We start from the raw sequence: 27,916 nt of genomic DNA, 5'->3' as shown, positions 1-27,916 counted from the left end.
ATACATGTAAATGTTTGAGAATCTTTATAATCCAATTTATACCAATAATTTAATGCTGAATCCCCAGAACAAAAAATTCCCAGTGATTTAATCAAATCATTAATTGAACTATAAATTTAATTGAACATGCATTTTGGTCACCTCATTTATTTCATAAGTACCTAACAGTATATGTTTAAAACTCCCATTTTTACATATTTATCAAGTAATCAGAGCTATTACAGATGTGTATATTTGTATAGACTCTTAAATGTGTCCAGACTTATTTATGCTCAGATAAATTTGTTAGTCTCTAAGGTGCCACAAGAACTCCTTTTCTTTTTCCAGACTTAGTGATTTTTTAAAACTCTTTCTTTCTCTTACTTGAGCTCATTTTACACCATGAAGGGTGAATGCTATCTTTAGTCTGTGGCAGATCCCCAAATTCTCCAGGGTAGCATATGGCTCTTAGTGACCTGGGGCAACTATTCTATGACAACAGTACCTCCGATAATTTTTTTTTCTTGATGGATCCTTGACTGATTTTATCTATCAAGTCAGAGCAGGTGACATGAATGCACAAGTCTGTATGCTAAGTTCCCTTATGAAAAGCTTCTGTACTGCAGTAATTCAATTGCCTGCAGTTATAGCATCATGGGCTTTGATCCTGTCTTAAGTAGGCCTGTATTTGGAAGGGAAATGTCCAAGGGCTATCTGTGTGTTGCAGCAACTCTTACTGGTGACTAAATGGAATCAAAGCCCAGAATCATGTTAGGGGTGTGGTGTTAAAAGCTGCTGCCTTTGGTAATTAAATTATACAAGGTGGTCAGGTAAAGTGGCTACTACCACCACTATGCTTCTGTCCCTAGAAGCCTTTACAGCTATTCTGAGGGACAATGGGCCCTTTTCCCACAGAAATGGTCTGTAAGGGACTGCTGCAGGCGGAGACATAATCTGATCAAAATTATTTGACTGTTGGGTAATGTAATCAAAATCACTACAGGGTCAGTTGTATTTCAGTGGAACCTCCCCAATGGATATCATTTGTGAAACAATCCTTCAAGATTAAAGAACAGGAGTACTTGTGGCACCTTAGAGACTAACAAGTTTATTAAAGCATTAGCTTTCGTGGGCTACAGCCCACTTCATCGGATGCACAGAATGGAACATATAGTAAGAAGATAGATATATACATACAGAGAAGGTGGAAGTTGCCATACAAACTGTAAGAGGCTAATTAGTTAAGATGAGCTATTATTAGCAGGAGAAAAAAAATTTTTGTAGTGATAATCAAGATGGTCCATTTAGACAGTTGACAAGAAGGTGTGAGGATACTTAACTTAGGGAAATAGATTCAATACGTGTAATGACCCAGCCACTCCCAGTCTCTGTTCAAACCCAAGTTAATGGTATCTAGTTTGCATATTAATTCAAGCTCAGCAGTTTCTCATTGGAGTCTGTTTTTGAAGCTTTTCTGGTGCAAAATTGCCACCCTTAAATCTTTTACTGAGTGGCCAGAGAGGTTGAAGTGTTCTCCTACTGGTTTTTGAATGTTATGATTCCTTATGTCAGATTTGTGTTCATTTATTCTTTTGCGTAGAGACTGTCCTGTTTGGCCAATGTACATGGCAGAGTGGCAATGCTGGCACATGATGGCATATATCACATTGGTAGATGTGCAGGTGAATGAGCCCCTGATGGCATGGCTAATGTGATTAGGTCCTATGATGGTGTCACTTGAATAAATATGTGGACAGAGTTGGCATCGGGCTTTGTTGCAAGGATAGGTTCCTGGGTTAGTGTTTTTGTTGTGTGGTTGCTGGAGAGTATTTGCTTCAGGTTGGGGGCTGTCTGTAAGCAAGGACTGGTCTGTCTCCCAAGATCTGTGAGAGTGAGGGATCATTTTTCAGGATAGCTTGTAAATCTTTGGTGATGCGCTGGAGCGGTTTTAGTTGGAGGCTGAAGGTGATAGCTAGTGGCATTCTGTTATTTTCTTTGTTGGGCCTGTCCTGTAGTAGGTGACTTCTGGGTACTCTTCTGGCTCTGTCAATCTGTTTTTTCACTTCATCAGATGGGTACTGTAGTTTTAAGAATGCTTGATAGAGATCTTATAGGTATTTGTCTCTGTCTGAGGGATTGGAGCAAATGCAGTTGTATCTTAAAGCTTGGCTGTAGACAATGGATCATGTGGTGTGTCCTGGATGGAAGCTGGAGGCATGTAGGAAAGTATAGCGGTCAATAGGTTTCGGGTATAGGGTGGTGTTTATGTGACAATCGCTTATTAGCAAGATTAAAAGTGCTAGAAAGATGTAAACTATTGTAATTGGCTAAACTGCCAGTGCCTGACTGGACTGACCTTGAGAAGGGTCCTGTAGATTAAGAGCTGCCACCTGGAGATTATCTCACAGGAAAAAGATCTGTGCATCATAAAATGTCTGAGTCTGGATTGTCCCAATGACATTTTTATTGGATTCTATTTGGGGCTGGAGGCAGCAAGCATAGTTCATTGGAGCTGGGAAAATGTTAAACCTTTTGAAAACTAATTATGTACATGAAGTGGTACATATGGTACCTATAATGAATGGTACACATGTTCACCTGGCAAGGGGAGGAGTGGTGAGAGTGGCAGTGTGAACTATGTGTCTGAGCTGGCAGATGGACTCCAGAGATCAGGAACGGAATAGGGAAAACCCAGCCTCTTCCCCACCCCCATCCATCTTTACAGGCCCAGGTATAATTAGACATAACCAAGGCAACAGTGTCACCAAATTTGTCCATCTGTCTCTGGGCCTGAGAAAAAGGCACAGGTACCACCCGTCTGTCAGTCCTCAGGTCTGGGGGGGCACAACTCCCGTCTGTCTGTCTGTCCTGGGAGGGCACAGGTGCCCTGTCTGTCCTTGGAGGGGGGCATAGCTTCCCTGTCTGTTTGTCAGTCCTCAGGTCGGGGAGGGGGGCACAGCTCCCCGCCTGTCTGCCTGTCCCCGGGAGGGGAGGCACAAATCCCGTGTCTGACTGTCCCGGGCGGGGAGGGAGGGTCAGGTCAGGTCCCCTGTCTGTCAGTCAGTCCTCAGGCCGGGGGGGCACGGCTCCCCTGTCTCTCCCAAGCCGCGCCTCCCCCAGCGGGGGCGGGCCCGGAAGCGGCGTGGCCGGCCTGGCGGCGTAGTTCCTGTGGCCGGGGAGGGGGGGACATGCAGAGCAGGCGGCGGCGGCCCCGCGAGCAGCTGGAGCCGGAGGAGCAGGAGCAGGGAGCGGAGGCGGGCCAGGCGCGGGGGGCCCCCACCATGGAGATCGAGAAGGAGTTCCACCGGCTCGACCAGGCCGCCAGCTGGGCCCTCATCTACCAGGTGAGGGGCCGGGCCGAGCCGGCTTCCCCAGCGCCGGCGGGGAGCTCTGCCGCCTCGCTTCCCCGGGCCCGGCGGCGGGGAGCTCTGCCCCCATCCCTTCCCTGACCGCCGCGGGGCCCCGGCTGGGGGGCGCTGTGGCCCCCTGACCGCCGCGGGGCCCCGGCTGGGGGGCGCTGTGGCCCCCTGACCGCCGCGGGGCCCCGGCTGGGGGGCGCTGTGGCCCCCTGACCGCCCCGGGGCCCCGGCTGGGGGGCGCTGTGGCCCCCTGACCGCCCCGGGGCCCCGGCTGGGGGGCGCTGTGGCCCCCTGACCGCCCCGGGGCCCCGGCTGGGGGGAGCTGTGGCCCCCTGACCGCCCCTCCGGCCCGGGGCCCCGGCTGGGGGGCGGGGGGAACTCTGTTCCCTTCATAGCCTCTGGCTCAGGGCCCTGGTGGGGGAACTCTGCCCTCAGGCTCCGTCATTTATTTCCCCCACTACAGTCCGGCTCAGGCCTCTGTGGGGACCTTCGCTCCCTTCTTCCCCCGTGCACGTCCGCGCCCCGCTCCCCCCGTAGCTCCTGTCTCAGGGCCCTGTAGAGGGGGAGCTCTGCGCCCTGTGTAGGGCTCTGGGGAACGAGCTCTGCTCTCCCATCCCCGTCCTCTTCGGAAGTTTCCTTCCCGTGTCATGGGTCTCTAGGGGGAGCGCTGCAATCTTCTTCCCCCGCAAGTAGCCAGCCCGTTGTAGAGGGCCCTGTGGGAGGGCGGTCCGTCCCTTTTCTTCCAGGTTCTTTCCAAAACCAACCTCCATATATGATTCCTGGGGCCATAGTTCTGCCCCTTGCACAGCCTTCTACACCGGGCTGGAAGGAGACTTGCTCCCCCCCACCCCACCCCAAAAAAACAAAAACCCCACATCTCATTGCAAGGTTCTTGGGGAATAGTGTGCCCCCGCAACAAGTTCTCTTGTACAAAGCCCTGAGGTGAGCTTTTCTGTCCTCTTTCATTGATATATCTCTACAATGTAGCTCCCTGGAGGGGGAACTTAGTGATGCATATATTTTCCCACACAGTGCACAGAATTGAGAACTGATACCCTCCTCCTCCAATCTCAGGGTGGATGGGGGAAGGAGTTTGTGGTATATGTTTTCTCAACCATCCTTGTACCATCACACACACACTCTCCAAATCTAAGGAGAGGCAATAAAGTCCCTTCTCTGCCTTTTAACCTCTTCTTAAGCCCTGAGGGGGTATGAAGGCATATACTCTCACACCAGCCCACTTTCGCAGTGGAGTGATGGTGGGGAGGCTGTTGCATGTATGTGGCTTTTGAATCACTATAATAATACAAAGACTGTAAAATTGGTTAGGTATAGATTTGTGTATAACTGTGTGGTGTCCCCAGGGTAGAGGTTATTTGTCAATAATGGTATTATATAAAATATATCTTTACATTGTTTTGCTATTATATTTACCCAGAAATATTTCAATTTCATAGTAGCAGACTTTAGAAAAAGATACATTTTGTTATTTCACTGGCAGTGTGGTGGGTTTTGAGTATGCAGTCCTAATTTATATTGCTTGTATTTTTAACAAGTTCCCTGGACAATATATCCCCAAAATAAACAGGATGCAGGAGAGGATAAGGAACACTTATAGCTAGGTTGATAAACTCAAGTTCCTAATATGTTGAGATCAGGTGGCATTATTATAAAGTAACAAAGTTTTTTGCTGTTAATTTATTTTGCTGTCTAGTTTCTCTACAAAGGTAATGTTGTGTGTGACTGGGTTGTTATCTCTTCCCAAACCTCTAAATTATTTTTTCTCCTTTTTTTCTTTTTTTAAGCTGATGTTTTATAAGATCTTTTAATGGGTGTTTGACAGTGTTTTAGTTCATATGTTGCCAGGTTGCTATGATCTACAGAATGGATCAATATGTGAAATTGGGCTCCTCTGCTCGTTCGCTCTGAACTTCTCCCCATAGAGTTTTACAAAAGTGGTGTAATTGAGTTTGTTTCATATCCACAGTGTGCAGAGTGTAGAAAATCTTTAATGGAACATTTTGAGCTGCTATGGGGAAGATGTTTGCTTCACAAAATTAGAGATGAAGAGTGAAAGAATATTTAGTTCTGGGTTCACTTCCAGGAAGATCTACTACTGGTCTGAGTATTTTGCTTTCTGTGGCATTCCAAACTCAATGTCCTTTGAAAGTCGTGAATCTGTGACATTAGGTTTTTTTTCTAATCTGTTTTTGAAACATTTGATGTCACAGACTCAGTGCTCAGGAAATAACTTTGACTAATGTATTACAAAGTTGGTCTAATGTTAAGGTTGTGAATTATGACAGCAGAAATAAAGAAATTCAGTTGTGGCTGCTGCACCACTTTTAACTTGCGTCATCAAACTGAAGTTCTTACAGCATAATCCTATGCTCCCCATTGGGTAACAGCCACAGTATGTGCAAGCAGTTATTTGATTTGGGCTGTAGAAGCAGCCTGGAAAAGGCTGCTTTGGATGTTCATAGCTTTTTTTAACTTGAGCTCTTTTAGTTACCAGCTTGTGCTGAATTTGAATTGGCAGTGATCAGAAGAGAAAATCTGATTTGGCTTTTGTGAAGTGAGTGAGTGGTGGATCATGTTCTAGTTCCCGTGCATGTGTCACTGAAGAACACTAACTGGCATCTTTTGCTGGCAGTCTCAACAGGGCCATGGAATTTAAGTATCAAGTCAGAGTAGGGGCATGTTGGCTGGGCAGCATGGGGATGCTTGTACAACAAATGTCAGTTGTATTTGTTGTGAAGGGTAAATAGAGAATTGACAGCTGTAAGGCTGTCGCCCCTCAGCAACACTCCAGCAGCGTGTGTGGTCCACTGACCTCAGTCCTTTGGGGCCTAGGTATGTGTGACAGAGTGCTAGCTGTAGCCTTCTGTAAGCTGTAGCAACCTTAACCTGTTTCCATGGGAATTACTGACGCGGGATGATAATGGGCTAATGAGGTAATTACTTTAGTAATAGGGATCATTCTCGTATAATTAATTGGTGGGAACAGGAAGTAAAGAGGAAGCTCAGATGGTGAGCTAGGTGGAAGAGACAAGTGGTGTGAAAGACTCCCGTTGTACACCTGTGCTGCTCCTGCCCCATTTTGCAAACAGTCAGTTAAAGGTACACATGGTGGAAGAGTAACTGTGTGTGTTGGTGATGGAGGGACCACAAAACCAAGCTAGGCAGGGGTCCTCACTGGATAGCTCAAGAAGCAGGTTTTGTTTGTGTTCTCTACTCTGCTGTGGATGAAGGCTGGATGTCTGTGCTGATTCTTTTGGCTCTGCCGTCTGCCTTTGGTACCATTGGCCATGAGTTAGCAGGGATATGACTGCAGACCCCAGTAGGAGCAGAAAGTGATTCTTTAGTAGCTCTCCTCCTTTCTTACTGAAATATCCTGGAGTGTAGTCATGAGCAGTGGCTCTTCTGCTGAGACAGCAGTCTCGTGGGGTTTCATCAGTTGCAACTTGTCATCCTCTCCTGTTTTAATGTCGCTAAGGGGGAGTTAGAGGGATAAGTAAAAAGCGTTTCAGTATGCCATAACAGTCAGCTTTAAATTTAGATTCCATCTCACCTGGCCAGTGTGGTTCAGTAACTTGCTCTAACATAGTCTAGCGAGGTTCAATTCACCCTTGTAACATTGAGATGATGCTTGGAGGCTCAGCGATGTAACAGGAAGAAAACTAGGACATTTCAGGTCAATTAATACAGTTTTCTTTGTAACCTAAATTTCTTTTTGGGGCCCAAGTTGCTTCTGGGTGTCCAAATATCAACAATAGCCATGTTTTTCTAACCTAATTTGGATGGGAGTATGCACATCTTTCTTTCACATGTGAACTTTGCTACAGTCCATACTTTGACTGTCATGAGAATGGATTACTCTATTGGGTTGTCAGTGCAACTTTCCTGTGTATAGCATCCTTCATGCAAAGATTAATGCATTACAGTGAGACATATGTATGTAGCTTTGCCAGTTTGGAGGGATACGGTTATATTTTTTCCTGATATTCTTCCTCCTGTTTAACAGGTCTTTAGCCTTATCAGAAGTTTCCAGTGTCCAGGTGGTATCAAGCTTACTCTTAAATGTCCAGGAGGAGGATGTATATACCATGTCACTTCATGTTGCCCTGAATGAAGCTTAACAGCAATTAACAAACAGATTCATTGGCTCATATTCCTGGACATGCCTGACGAGGTTGCATTTAGTATGGGGTGGGGATAATGAATTCTACAAGGAGCTCAAAGCAGTAGCAGATGTGGCTAGCTTGGATCACTCTCGTAGGTGGTGGGAATAGCCATATGACTTCTGTCTAAGCATATGTGCTGATGAAGCTAAGTGGGAATCTATCATCTTCTGCAGGATCAGGAGATCTTTGGTCATTGGTGCCATGTGACTACTAAAACTCAGGTACCTTTTTAGTGGGATAGGAGAGAGAGCTAAGCTCAGCTGAGAGAATATAATCATCGTGAAGAAACAAAAATAAGTCTTGCAAGGAAAAGTATAAAGAAAAAACCACAAAAGGAAACAGTCTTTCTGAAATGAAGTACTTCAATATTTTGTGTATGTTACAAAACATGATGAGATAATTGGCCCAGCGTTGAGTACTTAGTGGAGCTACTTTGGTTCACCATAAATGGTTGCTCAAAAATGGGAAAACATTTGTAAAACACTCAATTTTTCTTGACCAAAAAATCCTCTCAACACTTTAACCAGCTCTGTTTGCCACAAAAACTGTAGAGCATAAGACATTTTGTCTTGGGCATCCTTCCAAGGAAAAGGGCCCAATCGCTTTCTAGCCTATGCCAGTGTCATAAAAAAACCTCTTGCTTAGAAAATACTTGAATAAATTGAGGAGCCGTTCTAGACCAGTTACAATGATGTAAGTATTCCTTTCAGTGCGCAGACAAATTAGGGTCCTATACATGAAAAACAGCAAGTTCAAGAAAGAGCTAGGGACAAGGGTAGACAGTACATTTAAATATGAGCTTTGCAATGTGAGACTGTGGCAAAGAGATGCAATCTAGAAAATAAGTGGTGTATGGGTGGGTGAATGACATGTTCAGTACATAAATATCGGCAAAGGGTCAATAGGAATGAAGAGAATTCACCCTCTGCAGATATTCCAACAAGGAGAAAAAGCCTGAAGCTAAGCAAAGTTTAGGTTTGCTGTTGAGGGAGGGAAGATGGTGTGTAAAGGGGACACTCAGCCGTAACAGTAAATGGACAGTGAAACATCACAGTTCTCCAAGAAAATAGGCAAGATAAGATTTTAGTGAGATTGCTGCAAGGAGTAGTCCTTCAAAATGCAGGGTGATTTTATGTAGGCCCCAATATATAACTCTATCAGGTATGTCTAAGGAAATGCTCAAATATTGGCAGATTTGCCCACTACAAGATAAATGTTATTCCCACTAAAAAAACATACAATAAAGAAGCAAAAAAGGCAAAAAGCCTGATGTCTTTCCATTGCAATTCAATTTTAAAAAGGGAACCATCTGCTTAAAATCTAACAGAAAAAAAGTTAAAATTAGTTTCAGTTACTATATCTGCCCCCTGAATCCCTGTGCTACTCTTTGTGGGTTTACAGTCACACATCCATGATTTCTTACTTACATTCTTTTCTCCCTTTGCTGTAAGAGACTGGTTATAAAGGGGTGACAGTGAAATTGACTACACACAACCTGTTCTCAAATGCAGAAAGAAATATTTTCCTTAATCCTTCAATAATAGGAATGGTAGATCAAAAGGTTTTGGACAGATTACTTTAATTGACAGTATACCTTTTAAAATATGCTGCTTAGGCTTTAATACCTTTAACCTACCTAGTTTTAAGACCCATAGGCAACTAAACTGAAGTTTGACTTGGAAAATGAAACCTTTTATTTATCTTAAGACCCAGCTTGCATATGAAACTAACATGAATTATAAATCAAAGTTGTCTTGCCCAGAGGTTGGGTGCAACTTGGGGCTTCTAGTCCTTGGCACTTAAGTTGAGAAACTGTTGCTGCTTTCTAGGTGGCTACTCTAACTGGGAGTGTCAATTCTGACTGTAGTATGAATGTTGATTTGGTGTATAATACTGGATATGATTTGGAATTGTAGTTGCAATCCAGTATCTGAATTTACGAGTGGCTACTGTCCAAGTGTTGCAAAATGCTTTGATATGTTGGACTCCGTATGAATCAAACCAGGCTTGGGTATTTGTAACGGACTGGACGACCAGGGATGATCACTTGATAATTGTCCTGTTCTGTTAATTCTTTCTGAAGCATGTGGCACTGGCTGCTGCCAAAAGATGGGATACTAGGCTAGATGGACTGTTGGTCTGACCTAGTATGGCCGTTCTTATGTACATGTAAAATGTAATTTTCACAGTGGGATAAGAGCATGGCCCAGAGGATAGGGGGCACAAGGTTGAAAGTTGGGAGATCTGAGTTCCGTCATCAGTTTTGCTGCTAAATTCGTGTCCTTTGGCAAGCAAATTAACAGCCGTACCTCCTGTTTTTTCCACTTGTAAAATGAAATTATACTCAGTAACTAGATATCCATGGTGAAACTGATTTATAAAGCACCTGTGATTTGAGACCTAATTACTGTAGTGCGGGAAAGAAAGAAACAACTCTTCAGTAAGATTTTGATCCTGCTCCCATTAAAGTCAATGGGACTTTGGTCACGGATTTCAATGGGAACAGAATTGTACAGTACGTTTGCCAAGAAAACACAAACATTTACTACTCATGCCAGAAAAATACAAGCAAGACCATAATAATGCAGTAGGCATAATCTGCAAGTGAGTGGCATATCAGGTACTTATAAATAGTAATCATGAGCCCTAACACCATTCTGTTGTAATGCTGAGCTGCTATAATAGTGGGAGTTATACATCATACAGGGATTTTCTCCTTTGACCATTGTCTCTTGCTTTACAACTGAGTTTTCTTCTCTCAGAACAGAGGCCTTTTTGTCTCTGTTAGAGGAATAGCCTTTCTGTGCTGAGTGAAAGTGTTTGAGAATGTGGACTGAGTAGGAGGCTACATCTCATTAAAATTGAGACTGATAAACATTGGCACACAAGTGTTATTTTTAAAAGAATTTTTAAAAATAATTTGAATGGCTAGTTAAAATGTCCCTGGGTTTGTTTTAATACCAATTTTTTACTTTATGCTGCTAATTTTAAAAGGACTATTTCTTGGGGGGGGGGTGAATATATATAAATACATACACACATTCATTCACAGGAAAGGGGTTACCATAAACTGACGCTGATTTAAAAAAAAAAAAAAAGCAAACATGTATGGGGATTGTCCAAGGGATTTTGGCATCTCTAAACACTTTAAATGTGCACATTTATATAATTATAAATGTAAAACTTCATTATTTTCAAAATAAAACTGTTAGCACATGTTCATGTAATAGTTGTTGAGAATTGCAGTGTACTATTCCTGTCACTTACGGAAAAGCAGATGCTAGCAATTACCTTAAATTAGGGTGACCAGATGTCCTGATTTTATAGGGACAGTCCTAATATTTGGGGCTTTGTCTTATACAGGTGCCTATTACCCTCTATCCCTGTCCTGATTTTTCAAACCTGCTGTCTGGTCATCCTACTCTAAATGTTTGCTGTTCTTAAGAAAAAAATCACCAATACTGGAAGATAAAACCAGTTCTCTCATCTATAAGTGAAGATTAAGAAGAAATTCAGAAAAAAAATCCCTCTTTAATTAAAAAAACAAACCAACCTGCTGAAGTTCAACTTGACTACTGTCCCCCTTGAATAGTTTGTTATGCACAAGTGTCTGTTAAGTTCTGTGCTTAAGTTCAAGTACTGTTTGTATGATTGTGGTTTAATAAAGAAAAAGTACCCAGCTCTTCGACACCTGGGGAAGATGACAAATAATATCCTTTCTGCTTTCTTCTGTAGGTGTAGAGGATGTACATGATTATTGAAAAGCCTTTCTGCAAGAAGTCTTAAACTGTCGTTGTACAAGGCAAGCTCTGAAAATATTGGTTTCAGTGGAACTAGATGACCACTTTTCAAGTGGTTTAATGTACTTTTGTCATTAGCAGGTGTAACAGTATTTACACATTCCATTATGTTAGTCTTAGACAGCTAAGAACACATTCTCTCTCAACAACAGCATTCTACATGAACTATGAAATCTTAAACTGCAAGGGTTAAATTTGTGACGAGGAACAGACCTTTCATGGTGGCTGGCCCAACACTGTGGATCTTCCTTCTGGAGTGTGATCAGAGATCTTGCCACTGTAAATTTCACTTTTCTCTAGGGCTGTCGATAAATCGCAGTTAACTCATGCGATTAACTCAAAATTAATCATGGTTTAAAAAAAATAGTCACGATTAATTGCACTGTTAAACAATAGAAGACCCGTAGAAATTATAAATATTTTTGGATTTTGTCTACATTTTAAAATATATTGATTTCAATTACAACACAGAATACAAAGTGTACAGTGCTCACTTTATAATTTTATTACAAATATTTGCACTGTAAAAATTATAAAAGAAATAGTATTATTCACCTTTTACAAATACCCTAATGCAATTTCTTTATTGTGAAAGTGCAACTTAAAAATGTAGATTTTGTTTGTTACATAACTGCATTCAAAAACAAAACAATGTAAAACTTGAGAGCCCACAAGTCCACTCAGTCCTACTTCTTGTTCAGCCAGTCACTCAGACAAGCAAGTTGGTTTACGTTCACGGGAGATAATGCTGCCGGCTTCTTACTTGCAATGTCATCTGAAAGTGAGAACAGGCGTTGGCCTGGCACTTTTGTAGCCAGCATTGCAAGGTATTTATGTGTCAGGTATGCTAAACATTCATATGCCCCTTGTGCTTCAGCCACCATTCCATAGGACATGCTTTCATGCTGATGACGTGCTCAAAAAAAAAAAAGGGCATTAATTAAATTTTGATTGAAGTCCTTAGGGGAGAATAGTATGTCTCCTGCACTGTTTTACCTACATTCTGCCATATATTTCATGTGATAGCAGTCTCGGATAATGACCCAGCACATGTTCGTTTTAAGAACACTTTCACAGCAGATTTGACAAAACTCAAAGAAGGTACCAGTGTGAGATTTCTAAAGATAGCTATAGCACTCGACCCAAGATTTAAGAATCTGAATTGCCTTCCAAAATCTGAGGAGTACGAGGTGTGGAGCATTTTTTCAGAATTCTTAAAAGAGCAAAACTCCGATGCGGAAATTACAGAACCTGAGGCACCAATAAAAGAAAATCAACCGTTTGTTGGTGTTATCTGACTCGGAGGATGAAATTGAACATGCGTCGGTCAGTCTGCACTGCTTTGGATCATTATTGAGCAGAACCCATCATCAGCATGGACGCATGTCCTCTGGACTGGTGCATGAAGGGACATATGAATCTTTACCACACGTAAATATCTTGCAACTCCAGCTACAACACTGCCATGCAAATCTTGTTTACAGCGTCACCTGAAAGTGAGGAGTGGGCAGCATTATCTCCTACAAATGTAAACAAGCTTGTTTGTCTGAGTGGCTGAACAAGAAGCAGGACTGAGTGGACTTGTAAGCTCTGAAGTTTTACATTTTGTTTTATTTCTGAATGCAGGTTTTTTTCCTTGTACATAATTCTACATTTGTAAGTTCAGCTTTCATGATAAAGAGATTGTATTATAGTACTTGTATGAAGTGAATTGAAAAATACTATTTATTTTGTTTTTTTACAGCACAAATATTTGTAATAAAAATAACTATAGAGCACTGTATTTTGTTCTGTTGTAATTGAAATCCGTTTATTTGAAAATGTAAAAACTTCCAAAAATATTTAAATGGTATTCTGTTATTGTTTAACAGTGTAATTAATCGTGATAAACTTTTTTTAATCACTTGACAGCCCTACTTTTCTCTTTAGCCTAGTTTTCCATAACGTTCTCAACAAGGAAAGAAGGAGTCAGCTACACACAAGACAATGAACCAGATATATCAAGTAGAGAGAGGAATCTAAAACATAGGAATTGCATTATTCTATGTAAATATTGATTTGTAAGATACTGTGGTATGAGTGTAGTATAAAAATTGAGAGAGAAATTACATAATGAGTAAAGAAATATTCAGAGCAATCTAATGCATTAAAAATAGATCTAATCTGTAGGTTTTGGTGTTAAAATTTTTTTTTTTAATTGACTGTTTACAGCCATTTAAAATTGGGATTTAGTGTCTTGCATTGGAAACAAGTTGACCAATCATTGTGAAACATTGTTTCTTTCCCGAGCCAGTAGACACGCCCTCGCTAGCTTACTGCGAGAGGCAGTATGATACAGAATCAGAGTGCCTGCGTGTGGTGTTTTGGTAGGCAGAATGCAAAAATGTCATTTTTTTAATCAATAATGAAACTTAGATATATTCTCCATACACACAAGTGAAGATTCAACAGCTTCTCTCAAACCTCTTTTTGTAGTATAAGATAAAAGCAGCTCAGAAATCTGTGATTCTGTCAGTGGTAATAGAAAATGTATACCACCCATCTGGAAATAGATCAGTATACTAACCAACAAGGCTCTTTGCTATTCTGTTTAGGAAGACTATAGTTTCAGAAATCACAGCATTATTAAGCTGGAGTATAAGAAGTAACTGGCAAAAGAGGTGAGAATTTTCCATGTTAATATATTACGTAACTTATGAGTAAATTGTATACCAGCAGCATTCATCTGAACTTATGTAGTGAATGCTCCAGGAAAATTTTGTACATGCTTTAAATGGCTTTCCTTATGCTTTCCAGATAGTAAGAAATAGTTCCTATCCAACAGGATCTTGCAGTCTAATTCAAAGACAAACCCCATGAAGTGCTGGTTTGAATTGGAGAGATGCTTCACCAGCAGTTGATGATTCAAAGCTTTGAAGGTTTCAGAGTAAGAAGGAGAGTGAGTTTGTGTGTGTATGGGGGTGGGGGGGATGTGAGAGAACCTGGATTTGTGCAGGAAATAGCCCAACTTGATTGTCATGCACATTGTGTAAAGAGTTGTCACTTTGGATGGGCTGTCACCAGCAGGAGAGTGAATTTGTGTGGGGGGGTGGAGGGTGAGAAAACCTGGATTTGTGCTGGAAATGGCCCACCTGATGATCACTTTAGATAAGCTATTACCAGCAGGACAGTGGGGTGGGAGGAGGTATTGTTTCATATTCTCTGTGTATATATAAAGTCTGCTGCAGTTTCCACGATATGCATCTGATGAAGTGAGCTGTAGCTCACGAAAGCTTATGCTCTAATAAATTGGTTAGTCTCTAAGGTGCCACAAGTACTCCTTTTCTTTTTGTGAAAGCTTTGAAGGAGTGAGTTTGAGTGCATTTAAGTGAAAGATAGTAAGGTTCATAGGTTCAAAATTTGCCCAGTATCACTTTTTTAGTGCTCTCCCCTCCTTTCTACTCTACCATATTTTATATTTCTACAGCAATTGAGTAACAATTTCACATTGGGGGAACAAGCAATATGAAGAGAGACATACTTGGATTTCAGATTTTAGCAATTGCTTTGTATTATCTGGGGTTGCAACCAAATGAACATTTGTTCCTTTATATGGGTATGGTTGTTAGTTTTAAGTGACTAGCTTCTGTGCACCAGAAAGGGTTAACTTAAATTTGAATACTGCCAAATGTGCTGTGTTGCTGCACACAGGCTGTGGTAGAAAACGGCAGCAAAATAGTTATGTTCATCTAAGTTTTTAATTACTAAATGTGAAACACCTAAAATTCTGCTTGACGTGCTACTTTGAGGTATAGTTTTGTCGGCAGAGCATGAGATGAAGTATCTCTGACTTTGATAAAACATAAGTTTAGACTTCTATACCATGCTTAATTTTAAATCAGTGACATTACCATGCTTATTTGTGTATTCTTAAAGTATTTTAATTTTCCCTTCTCTCTCTCTCTCTCACCCCCAATGACGAAAGCTACATAGTCAGTGTCAGGCATAAATAATAGAACTTTGCAGCAAAGTTGAACTTGACAGAAATCCAAACATAGTAACTAATATAGATAGGAGAGGAGACTGTGCATAAAGTAGTTATGTAGTGCAAAAAGCTAACTACTGAACTAGTTTGTATGCCACTTGCTATTTTCAGTCTTTGCTATTGAACTTCATAATGTATAGTGGCTGAAAACAGAAAAGATTTCATACAATGTACACAGCAAATGAAAACTACTAAATAGCTAACTTGCTCAGTGGGGAAGGATTCCACACCACATTGAACTGCCTAGTTATTCAGATTTTAAAAAGAGAAATCAAGAGATTCAAAATTTGAGGGCTAGGATAGCTTCACAGTCCTACCTCTTTTGAATGATTTGGCATCTAAAGATTTTGACTCTGCTAAAAAATTCAGTTTGACAGATGAGAGTTTGGTAATCTGTTCTTTGTCTCATTAAAAATGAGAAGTGCAGAAAGCATTCTGACAGACACCATGTTCTCAACTAACTGGACTGTGTAGTAAAATCAATGTAGATTAATATGTTGTCCAAAAATTGTTACGTTCACAGGAGTATTTGGTTTTCTAAACTATGGAAGATACTTTGTGAAAACCAAATTATAAAGTAGGTAAGGTAAGATTAACCTAATTCTAAGAAATGGAATCATAGAATTGGATGCAGTTGACTTTGATGATATGCCAGGAAAGCAGGGAAATTCAAGAATATGAGAACTAACTTAAAAGAAGGTTCTTTGTACAGGCATGACAGGTCTTAACATGTTGAGAAGGAGAATAGGGGAAGATAGTGAAAGATCTGTTTAGACAGCATATTGCAAGATCTTCCAAAAGATGTTTTTAAATGAGGCCTTTTTGTTTTTTAACTTTGGGGAAGTTAGTTCCATTTTCCACCTCAAACAAGCTGAAGTGCTAAAATATCAAATGTTGACCAGATTATTTCCATGAGTTGTTATTGCCCTTCCACTCATGAGTAGTGAGGTGGTAAAGGGCATCAGAGTTGGTGGAAATGTTAACAGAACCTCTGATGAGCTGTCTATGACTGATCACTTTTTTTTAATATCTGAAAAAATGAATAGATTTTAGCTCTAAAAAAGAGTGCCATGACAAATTGTCATTGCTCCTGACTGTTCTATGTCTCATGTGGAGGTTCATGGCGTTTTCACCAACTACCTATTATCTGCTCCTATCCACTCCATTATGGTAAACCAAATGTTGTCTTAACCTTTTAAGAATAGTCTTTTTAAATTACTGGTTTAAGACATATATCCGTGCAGTTTCCAAAGAGTTAATCCTTTGAATGGAAAAACTGTGAGACCAATGTTCTTCTATTTAGCTGGACAGACTTATTTTGGGGATGGAGAGGAGAAATGGGTTAAGAGCTGGATTTAATGAAAACTTACAGCCACAATAGATACCCAGATAACCTGGTTTAGATGTAAGTGTTAATAATATGTCAGTATTTACATTATGGAAGCCTATTTCAGAGACTGTCATGCTTGCAGACTAAAGCTGTATTCATCCTCTCTGGAACATTTGGGCATCATCTTGTCTCTTTACAGTTGCTTCCTGCTTTGATAGGAGAGCCAGGCAGTAAGGTAGCTCTTTATTTTCTCTTTTTCCCATTTCTCCTTCAAGAGATAGTTGCTGCGCAGAGCATGCGGCTTACTGTTTTCCATAGCACTGTCCTCCTCCCTTCCATAGCAGTATCTTTGTTCCTTCTGTGCATACAACTGCTACTCCCACCATCTGAAGCTATAGCTGACTCAGCTGTTGGTTCTGCTGAATGCACTGCAAACACAAACCAAGAGACAAAAGAAGAAAGGCACCTTTGCTACAGGAGGATAAAATGTTCAGTGAGGGTTAAGGTCCCACCTCAGAGGATATTGGTCCTAGGCATCAGGGATTTAATCAGGGTTGAGTGTGTAGCTCAGTGTTTTTCCCCTGTTGTGTAAGAAATTTGAATCTCACCATTTTTTAAAAATAAGTTGGAGGCAGATTATGCCATTGGTTTCACAACATAGCCCCAATAATGTTAGTGGAGCTGCACAGGTACAGTTAAGGGCAGAAAGAAAACTGGTAAACAGAAAATGTACCATTTTTTACTACCTCATTGGATTCACTTATTTTTAAAGCACAGTTGTTGATGGTTAGGTTGATTAGGTTAAAAATGAATGCTCTTCTGGTCTTGATCTTTCAGATGCTTTTTCTTGCCTTTCCAGCTCAGAACTCCACATTTCCACTGCGGTGCTTAGTTTACCAAGTATAGAATGTCTCAGCATTAACTAAAAAGCCGTTCTGTTTGTCAGATTCTTTGTGGAACAGGAGCAAGTGGTCGACATAGAGTAATGTTCTCATAGCCCTTTCTTTTTCTTGTACACATTTCAATGAAAATTACTTGTTTATATCATCCTGTAATTCCACAGCAACAGGTTCCAGTATTATAAACAGTGTGACCTTTAAGTGTGATCACAAGGAAAATAGATAAGATCTATTTTTAAAATGAATCTTTCAACTAAGATTCTACTTCCTTTTGCTGGCAAGACAAATAACCCATATTGGTTCAGATGATCTCAATTCCACTATTACATGAGGCCTGTTTTTTCCGCTGCCCTGCACAGTGTACAGTCATTTACACCTGTGTAAAGTTAGTGTGAAATGGGTATAAATTGCTACCATTCTGACTGGTAGCATTTTACACCCACTTCTGGCAGGTGTAAATGATTGTACAAGGTGCAGGCCAGTGGAGGGAAAAATAAGCTTATGGCCTTTGACACAAAAACACTGACTGGGATAGCAAGAGGATGAAGTTGGAGAATTGTACAAATACTGAATTGCATCTTAAACATAAAAACTACATGCATAACATGGGCACTCTTTTCCAATTAAAAAAGCTCCTCAAAATGGAGGAAATATTATAACCGACAAGTACAAATGTAGTTCAGCGACTACTACATTGGTCTAGAAGGTCTCGATAAACTATCCTTGTTCTCCTTTACACAGCTGACTGAACCACCGAGCAATATTTCTTTGCTAAACTTCTGATAAAGGGAAGTTTTCCACACAAGCTGCAATTTGCCTACTTGTGTGTGTCAGATAGTGGTGGTCATAGCATGCCAGGTTCACAAGAAGTAGTGAAGAGCTTGATGAAAACTGTGCTAGTTAAATCAGCAATATTGATCTTCTCAAGAAGCATCACATAAGTGTAGCTCAAGGCTTCTGTTATTGATACTGTTTCATAAGTAACATAAAACTTCAAGCATAGTAAGTACTGAAGGATAATATCTGCTGTGATCCAGCAGCTGCACCTCTGTGATTCAAGTGCTCTGCCAATATTACTCAACTGCTGAGTCCCCATCTTTGTCAATGAGTGTTGTCAAGAGGACTTCTCAGAACAAAGAGGCGGTGGTTTCCAGCCAGTAGTGTAAAGCAAAGAGTTTGCCTGTGACAGTGGTTGCTCTTAGTCATCGTGTGCTCTAGTAGAGCTGTTGTTGTAGACTCCGCCACCATGAACTCATGCTAAAAGCTAAGTCATAAAAATGTAGTATGTATACTGTATAAGAGTGAGAACTTGTCTTCTCAGTTAGTGCCTAGTAGTTTCTTGAGGTGGCATGCTGAGGCAGAAGGGGGGTGGAGGTAGCAGTGGCTCCATGGATTGGAGAAGGGGAGGGCTCATCAGATGCTTCCCACAACAAAATGATGGCACAGTCTGAAGCCCCAAACCAATAAACTAATGCTGCCACAAATGAGATCAACACAACCACCACAGCTGGCATGCCACTCATAAGAGTGGCAAGGCACCCTGTGAGAGCCACCTCAGCTTTTGAACTTGCTGCCTTGTTCCTGGTCTGAAGTAACCCTAGATATCAACTTTAAGGGAATGTTGCAAAGTTCGATATGTTTTCCCTAGATATGGAGGATTTGGAATACTTTGGGAGATTAAGATTTTAAATGTGTTCTGATACTAGGTTATGTAGGCTTATTATTGTAGAAAGTGTTATTTTTATAATTGTATTTTGAAAGTGTGTCAAGAAGGATGCAGAGCAAAGGAAAATCTTTTTATGCAATGAGTGTATTTAATTAAAAAGAATACCTGAGCTTCCTAGATGCAAAGCATTACACCCAAATTATATTGTATCATTTATGGACCAGAGACCCATTATGTTATGCTCTGTACAGAGGCAGAAAAAGATGGTCCCTTTTAGGATTAAACCAAACTCAACAGGAAAGGAAGTTCCTTAGTTTTTTCTTCTGAATCTGTTATGTTCTGGACTATGCAAAGATGAGTCACTTGTGCTGCTCACAGAGGCTTATGTGCCACTGTTGTGATGTCTTTAATAGCAGTAAATAAGTTAATACTGCTACTTAAATTAGTGGTGCTTCTGTCAGTAGTTATCCAAAAAAAACAAACAATTTCAAATTTTCCTCAGATGTTACTATGATACCTGTGCTGTGTAAACTCCAGAATTTTAAGGTCTTTTGCTTGTCCTGTAAGGGCTCTTAATTGTAAAACCTTCCCTACAGTGTGCATTCTCCATATCAGACACTTTATATATGTAAATTCCTGTGCTTTTGGTTCTCTAGGCTTTGAATCTGCCATTAAATACACAGTGCTCCCATCTCCACTTCTAGCAAAATATGCTACTGCGCTTATATGTAAGCTTAGTAGTTAATCATCCATGGACACTATTGTGTGCCTGGTAGTCTTTAATTTAACATGTCTAAGCATTTTTTTTGCCTATATGTGATGAAGTGAGCTGTACCTCACGAAAGCTTATGCTCAAATAAATTTAAGTCTCTAAGGTGCCACAAGTACTCCTTTTCCTTTTGTTTTTGTTTGCATTCTTAAGTAAGATGTTTCTGGAGGTGGATGTACTGCATACTTTTTATTCAGGGAACTTCTTTAAATACTAACACTGCTAACGGGAGTTTGAAGTAATCTTGCTTAAACATGCTTTATAATTTGGAAGCTGATATCAGCCAATGCTGACAGGAAGTGGAATTTTATGAGCAAGAGACTAGTCAAGTTGCAGGGTGTGGTGGAATGGGCATGGCAGTGTGGTCTGGACTGTGTTTAAAAAAAAAAAAAAAAAAAAAAAAGTAAAGGGAAGTAATAGGAGTTGCGTCTCTATATTTAGGGAACTCTCTTTGGAGACATACAAGTTGTTGATAGTCATTTGGCTTTGCAGAGTGGCATTCCTTGGTAAATTGCTTTGGACACCATGCTAATAGGATAAACACTTTCTCATTTCATGATCTATCTGTCCTGTGTAACTTGCTTTCAACTCACAAATCTGAATTATTAGCATGAAGAAAACAACTAAAAAAATCCCATGCACGGTTGGCTTATATAGTCCTGACAAATTTATTTGAGCATAAGTTTTCGTGAGCTACAGCTCACTTCATCGGATGCATGTGTTTTTCACTACAATGCCTCCGATGAAGTGAGCTGTAGCTCATGAAAGGTTATGCCCAAATAAATTTTAGTCTCTAAGGTGCCACAAGTACTCCTTTTTCTTTTTGCGAATGCAGACTAACACGGCTGCTACTCTGAAACTTATCTAGTCCTGTTTTTGTCTTTAATGTACTGGAGTGTTACAGTGGTGTCCTAATTTATTAGTGTGTCTATGAAAGACTGTTCTTGACATCAGGACATCCCTATTTAGCACCAGAGTCATTCTTTGAATCCAGGCTGCTTCCATCCTTCAGGTGAAAGAACTGCATAAGGCCCAGTTCTCTCTTGGGGTATGTCTACATTGCCCAAAAAAAGTATGTTCTTAGCTTGCGTTAGCTAACTCAGGTTAAAATAGCAGTGAAGATAAGGCAGCTTAGCTTTTAACTCAAGTTAGCAGGTTGAGACAGAGCCTATAGGGGATCCTGGGGTTAGCAGCTCCAGTTCAACCAGAGTTAAATGTTCAGTTTCCTTGTCTTCACTGCTATTTTAACCTGAATTAACACACTTTCTTAGCAAAGTAGACATACCCTTACATGAATAGGGTCTGTGTGTGTATATAGGATATGTATATGGTGCCATCACCATAGTAGATGTACCTTTGCCTTATTCTTGCTATGATTTTTGTATGCTAGTTGTTTATCACTTTGTAAATTACATAAATAATGCTAAATTAAATGTAGAATAAGAAGCAAGAATATAGCCTGTTTTCATTGTACTTTGTGTGAGGTAGCTGGTTTTGTCTTTCCAAGGAAATTTCTTAAGCTGCTTGTCAGTCATAGATTAAGGTATTCAGAGTCTATTGTTAATCTCATACAGAACTGGAATTTATATTTAATTTTCAGTCATGATCAAATTCCTTCAAATGATGTCTCTGTTCCATAAACATACTTCCTTGGTGCATGTTAGCAAACACCAATTTTCACAAATGGGGTCTTTTTTCATTGCATAATAGAAGCCTGCTCTCTGTAGCAAAAAGCTTAGAATTTTAGCCTAAAGAAATTAAGAATTTATATTGTATTTAGAAGCATATAAGAGAAGCTAGTTCTCTTCTGTCAGGTGCATGTGTCCCTAGATCACTTCACTCAGCTAGGCTTATGTGAACTGTGGTGCTTATATCTCCATTTATAGGATTCAGTGTTTACGTTTTTGTTTCTCTTCAGGAAAAGTATTAATTTTTCTTAGAACAGAGTTTACAGCACTCTAAATATTCATCTTCAAGTGCACACAACTTAAGTTTATCTGTTATTATAATCTAAATGAAAGCCTTAATCTAATATAAAAGTATAAAGGCACAAACGGGAAAATGGGAGTAATCCTAATCCAGCAGTCCTTTTTATTCCCAGGAGATTTAGTGTGAACTACATAAGTGATTTGGTAACGAGGAAGAGGGCACCATTCAATAACTTGAAATCTGCCTGCAACAAGTACTTGCATATTTAAGTAATAATTGGATGCCCATGTTGCTCCATATTTTTCACGATCAGCAGAAATATGCTACAAAAGAGCCACTGGATTCCCCTTGTCCACATGTTTGACTCCTCAAAGAACTCTAATAGATTAGTAAGATATGATCTCCCTTTACAGAAACCATGTTGACTTTTTTGCACAACGATTTGTTCTTCTATGTGTCTGACAACTTTATTCTTTACTATTGTTTCAACTAATTTGCCCGGTACCGACGATAGACTTACCGGTCTGTAATTGCCAGGATCACCTCTAGAGCCCTTCTTAAATATTGGCATTACATTAGCTATCTTCCACTTATTGGGTACAGTAGCTGATTTAAAGGACAGATTACAAACCAGGGTTAATAGTTCCGCAATTTCACATTTGAGTTCTTTCAGAATTCTTGGGTGAATGCCATTTGGTCCTAGTGACTTGTTACTGTTAAGTTTCTCAATTAATTCCAAAACCTCCTCTAGCAACTCTTCAATCTGTGACAATTCCTCAGATTTGTCACCTACAAAAGACTGCTCAGGTTTGGGAATTTCCCTAACATCTTCAGCCGTAAAGACTGAAGCAAATAATTAATTTAGTTTCCCTGCGATTACTTTATTGTCTTTAAGTGCTCCTTTTGTATATCGATCATCCAGGGGCCCCACTGGTTGTTTAGCAGGCTTCCTGCTTCTGATGTAGTTAAAAACATTTTGTTATTACCTTTTTGAGTTTTTAACTAGCTGTTCTTCAAACTCCTTTTTGGCTTTTCTTCTGACATTTAATTTGGCAGTGTTTATGCTCCTTTCTATTTACCTCACTAAGATTTGACATCCACTTTTTAAAAGATGCCTTTTTATCTCTCACTGCTTTTACATGGTGGTTAAGCCATGATGTCTCTTTTTAGTTTTTACTGTGTTTTTTAATTTGGGGTATACATTTAAGTTGAGTCTCCTGTGGTGTCTTTGAAAAGTGTCCATGCAGCGTGCAGGGATTTCACTCTAGTCACTGTACGTTTTAATTTCTGTTTAACTAACCTCCTCATTTTTGCATAGTTCCCCTTTCTGAAATTAAATGCCACAGTGTTGGGCTGTTGAGGTGTTCCTCTTATCACAGGAATGTTAAATGTTGTTATATTATGGTCACCGTTTCCAAGCAGCCATGTTAGTTACCTCTTGGACCAGATCCTGCGCTCAGATCAGGACTAGATCAAGAGTTGCCTCTCCCCTTGTGGGTTCCTGTACCAGCTGCTCCAAGAGGCAGTCATTTAAAGTATCGAAATTTTGTCTCTGCATTTCGTCCTGAGGTGACATGTACCCAGTCAATATGAGGATAATTGAAATCCCCCACTATTATTGAGTTCTCTATTTTGATAGCCTCTCTAATCTCCCTTAGCATTTCATCGTCACTATCACTGTCCTGGTCAGGTGGTCGATAATAGATCCCTACTGTTCTATTCTTATTAGAACATGGAATTACTATCTGTAGAGATTCTATGGAACATGTTTTCAAGGGTTTAACACAGATTTTATTGGTGGGTTTTATATATATTTTTTCCACCCGGAGAGGATAAGAATATAGCAGTTTGCATTGGTTATTCTCTCTCCCCTCCCACCTGCCCTGTTTGTAATACCCTGATTAATGTACTACATCAGTTCATTTTAACTAAAGGAAAACCGTTCTGAGGATGCCAGATGGCTCAACAGTCTGATGGCTCCTTTTTTTACGTTGAGTAGCCTTCATCAAGTAATTTTAATAATGCGCCATTTCTCTTGGGTTGTCATATTTTGCAAAAAGAGAGGTTATTAATAAAGGATGAATCTAGTACATGTGGAACTAACAATATTTCCATTTTAATACTCCTTAAGAATTTAGGTTGGGATTTTCAAATGCTCAGCATTGGTCTAATGCTTCCACTGAAACCAGTGGACGTTTTGCTATTAACTTGAATGGAAGGAGAATTAAGTCAACACTAAGCACTTTTGAAAATAACACCCTTCGAGTATTGGCATCTGCAATAGCTTATTGGGCAGAAACTTGGGACAGATGGTCCAGATGCAATATTTATATTTGGAGTTTGGCTAAAAAGAATATAATTTGGTTTCTCATGCAGTACCATGAACTTCCAAGTAAAAACTTATTTTCTTCTTAGAAATGTAGAGGGAGATTGCAGAAAGTCTTGCTGCAAATCCTAGATGGTTTGGCAATGGAAAGTATGCTCGTGTCCGTCAATTTCATAATTTAGCTGCTGTATAGGTATAGTAGCTAACTCTTCTGTGCACATTACTGAAACTTTGCACTTGCATGTCAAACCAGAAATATATGTTCTTAAGCAAATAGCTATGAATCAGAACTCTTTCCTTTCCAGACAGGCTCTTTTGGAAGTGCCAGAGAGAGAAGATTGACTTTATGTTGCTTTTGTAAATGAAACATTAACCACTATTTTTTCTAAAATCTCTAAAGTCCAAGTACCCTGTGGCATTTTACATAACGGTACTATACTGTGAAAACTTAGTAATATAATAGATTTTTAAAAGCTTATGAGAGAGAAGTAACCTCTGGAGCTTTACAGTATGCAAACTGATGAGGCTACCATGAATAAACTAGGAACTCTAAAATTGCTATTCTAAGCTAGTTTAGAATGTCCTTAGTTCTTAACAGTACCCACACAATTACCTTTTAAAACTGATTGTAAATGTATAACTGTAGGATTTATCACTGTGGGAGAAATAGACAAGTTTGAGGTCAGCAAGCTTGTTACTTATCAGCCCAAAACAGTGCATGCACAAATCAAAACACTTACATGGCCATGGTGACTGAAAATGTCTGATTTACACAAGATGAAAATGAAAGTTTCTTGGGGGAAAAGTACTTGTATAACAAAACTAATTCACTATGCTTACAGAAAGATATTTTGCAATATGTGCTGTAGTCAGTAAGCAACTGATTACAATTCACTACAGAACCAGGTTTCTTTGCTAGGGTGAACTTAACTATCTTGAGTAGTTATGCATCATCTGCAGATTTTGCCACCTCACTGTTTTACCCCTTTTTCCAGATAATTTATGAATATGTTGAATAGGACTGGTCCCAGAACTGACCCTTGGGGGACACCACTATTTACCTCTCTCACTCTGAAAACTGACCATTTATACCTACCCTTTGTTTCCTATCTTTTAGCCAGTTACTCATCCATGAGAGCACCTTCCCTCTTATCCCATGGCAGCTTACTTTGCATAAGAGCCTTTGGTGAGGGACCTTGTCAAAGGCTTTCTGGAAATCAAAATACTGTATGTCCACTGGATCCCCCTTGTCCACATGTTTGACCCCTTCAAAGAACTGTAATAGACTAGTAAGATATGATTTCCCTTTACAGAAACCATGTTGACTTTTGCCCAACAATTTGTTCTTCTATGTGTCTGACAATTTTATTCTTTACTATCGTTTCAACTAATTTGCCTGGTATTGACATTAGACTTACTGGTCTGTAGTTGCCGGGATCACCTCTAGAGCCCTTTTAAAACATTGGCATTACATTAGCTATCCTCCAGTCATCTGGTACAGAAGCTGATTTAAATGATAGGTTACAGACTACAGCTGTTAGTTCTGCAGTTTCACATTTGAGTTCCTTCAGAACTCTTGGGTGAATATCATCTGTCCTGGTGACTTATTACTGTTTAATTTATCAATTTGTTCCGAAACCTCCTCCAATGATTCCTCAATCTGGGACAGTTCCTCAGATCTGTTACATAAAAAGAATGGCTTGGGTTTGGGAATCTCCCTCACGTCCTCAGCTGTGAAGACCGATGCAAAGAATTCATTTAGATTTTATTTATTTAGGTTTTATAAAAGCTACTGTTCCCTTCATTTATGACCTTGACATCACTCTACTATAGACTATATAACAGGCTTCAAAAAAGAACTAGATAAGTTCATGGAGGACAGGTCCATCAATGGCTATTGGCCAGGATGAGCAGCGATGGTGTCCCTAGCTTCTGTTTGCCAGAAGCTGGGAATGTGCAACAGGGGATGGATCACTTGATGATTACCTGCTCTGTTCATTCCATCTGAAGCACCTGGCATTGGCCACTGTCAGAAGACCGGATACTGTGCTCGATGGACCTTTGATCTGACCCGTTCTTGTGTTTTTACTCCGTTTCCATGTCAGCATTTAAAATACTTCATTTCATAAATGGCATATAGTGCCAGCAGTAGCAAAAAAGTACATGGATTCAGCAGTCAGTTTTGCAAAGTCCAAACCGCGAAAGTGTGTTTCCTCACTTGACGATTTTGCATCTGTTCAGCAACAGTGGCAAATGATCAGAGAAGAATCTCTCGTGTTTGGTCAGTTTAGACTCCAAGCTCGGTGGAGCAGGGACCATACCTTTGCTTCGTCAATGCCTTATACACATCTGGTGGTATACACAAACGTTGGAAAGACATCTATCTAGAGTAGACACTATATTGTACTCATTACCATAGTGTGAGTGCCATTATAAACTTATATTGCTTCAGCAGGTTGTTTAAACATTGTATTTATAGCACCCCCCTTCTTTTCCTTATGCTGAATGTTGTTTTGAGAGGTTTTTTTAATTTGTATTAAAATACATTAGTGGAGAACTTAACAATGAATGCACTAAACTTAATCTTGCTTGGTAAAGCCCCTGATGGGAGGCTGCTAACATTTGGAGTGTAGACTTGTTGCTAAGTTTTAAAATAGTGTGTGAAGAGGAGTGAACTAAAACATGTGATAACCTTAACTCCTACACCTCTTGTGCAAAAGGCTTCCTTTGAAATCTTGCTAATGATTTACATTATTTTTAAAATGCTTTTCTGTAGTGTTACCTTCTAAGCTGAATAATATTAAATCTGCTGTGATTGCACAAATTTTAAAACAACGTAAAATATCACCTGTCCTGGTATTTGAACATCTTTTCTGCTGTTTTAAAGTGCAGTATTATACTGTACTAGTTTAAGAACTTGGAAAAGCTTTTGGCATTTAATTTGAGATTTAGCCTTTGTGTAAAGAGTTTAAAAGTTTTCTGATACTGTCAAGTCAGAAACAAGTTAGCATTAAAAATAAATTCACAACATATTTTTACTAGTCCTGGCTAGCTGATGGCATATTTGGCTTTTAATATTTTACACACAATTAGACTATCAACCATACTATACTATAAATCATTAAGTGCGTGTGCTCTCACGCATGTTCGGCTACATTAGGTCTTTTGAATTTTTACAAATTAAATATAGTTTTAACATGCCTTAGTTAACACGTGGGAGAGAATGTCCTAAAACTTCCTTACTTTCCGGAAGTCATGCGTAGCTGCAACTTTTAAATATCTAGTTAAGTGGTTATCAACCTCCAGACTGCTTGCAGTACAGTCAGCACACAGCTGTGGTCCATGTGACATCCTCAGGGCCATACAGGTAGTGTGTGTGTGTGTGTGTGTGTGTGTGTATATATATATGTGTATGTGTGTGTGTATATGTGTGTGTGTGTGTGTGTATATATATATATATATATATACACATACATACACACACATATTGTGTGGATGCATCCCAAGTAACATTTAAAGAGCTGCATACGTGGCCGACAATGGTAAATAGGTTGACAACCACATCATAAAATCCAGTAAATGGCCCACCTTGATCATCATACACATTGTAAGGAGAGTGATCACTTTAGATAAGCTATTACCAGCAGGAGA

General features: G+C 39.9%; 1 protein-coding gene across 1 annotated transcript in view; it reads left to right on the top strand.

Moving 5' to 3' along the window:
• Positions 1-3,164: 3,164 nt before the first annotated feature.
• PTPN1 (protein tyrosine phosphatase non-receptor type 1) overlaps positions 3,165-27,916 on the top strand; it is a 61,426-nt gene continuing 36,674 nt past the window's right edge. The window contains exon 1 of the mRNA XM_084645223.1: positions 3,165-3,323. Coding sequence (XP_084501349.1) covers positions 3,168-3,323 — 156 coding nt within the window. The 5' untranslated portion in view covers positions 3,165-3,167. The remainder of the gene's footprint in view (positions 3,324-27,916) is intronic.

Source organism: Lepidochelys olivacea (genome assembly GCF_965140295.1).
Source record: "Lepidochelys olivacea isolate rLepOli2 genome assembly, chromosome: 13".
NCBI classification, from domain to species: Eukaryota; Metazoa; Chordata; order Testudines; family Cheloniidae; genus Lepidochelys; species Lepidochelys olivacea.
Note: the sequence above shows the minus strand (reverse complement) of the source record. Positions and strands in the feature narration are given on the sequence as shown.